We start from the raw sequence: 3,980 nt of genomic DNA, 5'->3' as shown, positions 1-3,980 counted from the left end.
TACACAGGGTGGTGGTGGGAATGGGATAGGACCAGATGGGCTAGCCTTCACTCCCCATGTGCATCAATGTGCCTTGTTCGCCGAAGACCCTGTCGCCAGTTATGTTTGGTACTAACCATTGCATACTGGCACACCCATAAAAACTTGCCACTTAGGATACACTCTAACCCAGTTATCTAGCTATCACAATTTGGCCCTTCTCAAAGTTGCTGAGACCCTTATGCTTACCCATTTTTCCTGCTTACAACAGATCAACTTCAATAACTGACTGTTCACTTGCTGCCTAATATATGGCTCATTGGAGAATGGAAGAGTGGGGTGGTGTAGGATGGAGATTGCACAAAGTAAACACACAGGCATTCTTCCCTACTTACATATGTGCACACACTCTAATATGCATACAAATACAAAAGATACAGACATATAGGCTACAGGGTCAGTGGTAGTGCATATGGCACACTAGATTTTGCCTCTACTACGGATACAACCATATTCCTCCCCACCGCACTTCATCCCTTTAGGCGCAGGAATCCAACCTCTTTTATTCTTCTATAGTAGTCTTGGAGTATGGCACAGTGCAGGGGACGAGAGAGGGAAAGAGGCATTGAGAAGTGCAGGGGATGAGAGAGGAAAGCGGGTCATGAGAAGTGCAGGGGATGAGAGAGGAAAGCGGGCCATGAGAAGTGCAGGGGATGAGAGAGGAAAGCGGGCCATGAGAAGTGCAGGGGATGAGAGAGGAAAACAGGCAGTGAGAGATGCAGGGGATGAGAGAAGGAAGAAGGCAGTGAGAGGTGCAGGGGATGAGAAAGGAAAGCAGGCCATGAGAGGTGCAGGGGATGAGAGAGGAAAGCGGGTCATGAGAGGTGTAGGGGATGAGAGAAGGAAGCAGGCAGTGAGAGGTGCAGTGGATGAGAGAAGGAAGCAGGCAGTGAGAGGTGCAGTGAATGAGAGAGGAAAGCAGGCCGTGAGAGGTGCAGTGAATGAGAGAGGGAAGCAGGCAGTGAGAGGTGCAGGGGATGAGAGAGGAAAGCGGGCCATGAGAGGTGCAGGGGATGAGAGAGTAAAGCGGGCCATGAGAGGTGTAGGGGATGAGAGAAGGAAGCAGGCAGTGAGAGATGCAGGGGATGAGATAGGAAAGCAGGCCATGAGATGTGCAGTGGGTGAGAGAGGGAAGCAGGCAGTGAGAGGTGCAGGGAATGAGAGAGGGAAGCAAGCAGTGAGAGGTGCAGGGCATGATAGAAGGAAGCAGGCAGTGAGAAGTACAGTGAGAGGTGCAGAGAATGAGAGAGGTAAGCAGTAGAGATGAGCGAGTTCGGTTCTCAGAGAACCAAACCTTCCTTGAACTTCATACTCCGAACACGGATCAAAGTCTGGCTCGGGACTTCCCACCAGACTCGGAAACCAGAACGAGGCAAAAACATCATCCCACGGTTGCATTCTCACAGGATTTTCAGTCTGGATTTGGAGAGGGAGACAGACCTCTGTTTCTCTGTTGGTGGTGGGGTCAGTGTGTGCTCTGTACAGGTGCTGTTCCTGTCACTGTGGTGTCCCTGTGCTGTTAGGGGTGCTGTCCTGGCTGTCACTGGTGTTTCATTGGGTGCAGTGAAAATAAATGTACACTGGCTCTGTATGCTGTAAAAATACAGGGGTGCTGCTGTTAAAATAAAGTACATGGGTCTTGTATGCTGTAAAAATACAGGGGTGCTGCTGTTAAAATAAAAGTACACTGGCCCTGTCTTGTATGCTGTAAAAATACAGGGGTGCTGCTGTTTTAATAAAAGTACACTGGTCCTGTATGTTGTAAAAATACAGGGCTGCTGCTGTTAAAATAAAAGTACACTGGACCTGTCTTGTATGCTGTAAAAATACATGGGTGCTGCTGTGAAAATAAATGTACACTGGTCCAGTATGTTGTAAAAATACAGAGGTGCTGCTGTTAAAATAAAAGTACACTGGACTTGTCTTGTATGCTGTAAAATTACAGAGGTGTTGTGAAAAATCCGGACAACAGGTGTCAAGCCATCTGTTGCCTTTGTCAGTCCATAATAAGTAGGGGTAAGGACGTTGACCACCTAGGAACATCGTCCCTTATACGTTATCTGCAGCGCATTCATCATAAGTCATTGGCAAGTTCAGAAACTTTGGGTAATTGCATAAGCAGTCCACTGACACCTAAATGATGTGGTTTGTTTGAATATTATTTCTCTGTGAGGATGATGATGTAAACACTGAAGGGGTGGGGGGGGAATCTGAGGATGAGGACGACATCTTGCCACTGTAGAGCCAGTTTGTGCAAGTAGAGTAATTGCTTCTTTTTTGATGGGGCTCAAACAAACCAATCATTTCAGCCACAGTCGTGTGGCAGACTTTGTTGCTGAAATGATTGGTTTGTTAAAGTGTGCATGTCCTGTTTAGACAACATAAGGGTGGGTAGGAGTGCCCAAGGACAATTCCATCTTGCACGTCTTTTCTTTGCCACATCATTCCAGGGGTGCAGCCCTATATTGGGTGATGCCCCTCTGCCCTATCAGTCCAGGGGTGCTGCCCCACTGCCGCTTAAGTCCAGGTGTGCTGTTGCCTGTCTGCTATGCTGTGTAATTCTCCATGGGTGCAGCCTATGCTGTATAAATCCAGGGGTGCTGCCATATGATTCCAGGGGTGCTGCTGTACTTGATCCTAGGTTTAAATTAATGCCCAGAGCAGATATGAAACAAGCTTCAACATCACAAACAGATTTGTGAAAACATAGCCGCAAAGGTGGAAATAGAAATTGCAATTTTGATCAAATGTTTTCCAATGAGACCACATTTGTGGCCAAAGTCAGCGTGACTCAGAAGAGACTGAATCATAATCCAGCGCAACTGCCGGAGAGGTAAAAGTGAGATTTTCTGCCGGAGCATTAGAGAGGTTTTTCTCAATTATTTCATGTTAGGGACTCACTGAAATGAATGGCTCCAATTAGTCAACCTTAATTTGATTTATTATTGATGTTCCACATTTTGGGATTATTTATTTAGAAGATGCACATTTGTTGTACAGGGTTCTTTTCCTAAGGGTTATCGCAAGACCTTGCGGTGTTAGAAGAACAGAGTTTCAATGATCTTGCAGTGCATCAGCTTTCCATTACACTACAGCACTAGATGGGCCAGGAGCTCCTGTGAGGCACAAACAGCTACTGAATAAGGCCCAGTATGGAGTCTCATGGTGGTTTACAGCCAGGAAGAGGCCTGGCTTGCCAGGCTGACGCATGCTGTGGGCAGATAGATTAGCATTGCTTCCTCCCACAGTCCTACTTATAGTATGAAGTGATTTTTGACTGTAGAGTGGTAAGCTCCACTAGGGCAGGGGCTCAATAACAAAAAAAAATCCCTGCACAGTCCTGCTTAGTACTATTTTTGAATCCACCCGAACTCAACTTGCCCCATCCGGGGCTGCTGTAGGGGCTCAGCCCCTAATATGCTAAAACATCTAAGGGGCTGCTTTATTTAAAAAGTAAATATGAAAAAAATAAACAAGACACACAGGTATGCTCACATGCGTGTAACTGGGAGCTGAAAAACAAAAATAAGGCATCTGCCACAAAATATGTAAATACAAATGCAATAAAAAAAATGGAAAAAAAGAAACCCACAAGATTTTCACAAAATAAGTCTCCAATCTTGATCCTGTGATATACACCAGTTTATTTGCATCCCAGCATTAAATCTGAGATTATCTTAATCCTTGAACATGGGAAAGGGGGTACAAATTTGGAGGCTTTGGCCCCTAGTTTTTCAGTTTGTCCAGTAACGTGGTAATTATATATTTGCTTGGCTGAAGTCCTTTCAGTTCCACACCAATATAAGAGTGGAAGTGAATGCCTGTGTGTTGTTCCTGATTGCACGTGCCTCTCTAATTTTTAATCACCTTCTTGACACTGTCCTCTTTCTCTTGCCTCTTCTCATAATGTAAAAAGTCATCAAAGAAGGAGGTGGTATGTT

At 45.6% G+C, this 3,980-nt stretch overlaps 1 protein-coding gene across 1 annotated transcript; it reads left to right on the top strand.

Moving 5' to 3' along the window:
- Positions 1–640: 640 nt before the first annotated feature.
- On the top strand, positions 641–1,300 carry LOC134979944 (octapeptide-repeat protein T2-like). The gene has a single exon (XM_063946551.1). The coding sequence runs from the start codon at positions 641–643 to the stop codon at positions 1,298–1,300; it is 660 nt and encodes a 219-aa protein (XP_063802621.1).
- Positions 1,301–3,980: the final 2,680 nt, after the last annotated feature.

The sequence above is a fragment of the Pseudophryne corroboree genome, chromosome 12, assembly GCF_028390025.1.
Source record: "Pseudophryne corroboree isolate aPseCor3 chromosome 12, aPseCor3.hap2, whole genome shotgun sequence".
Lineage (NCBI taxonomy): Eukaryota > Metazoa > Chordata > Amphibia > Anura > Myobatrachidae > Pseudophryne > Pseudophryne corroboree.
Note: the sequence above shows the minus strand (reverse complement) of the source record. Positions and strands in the feature narration are given on the sequence as shown.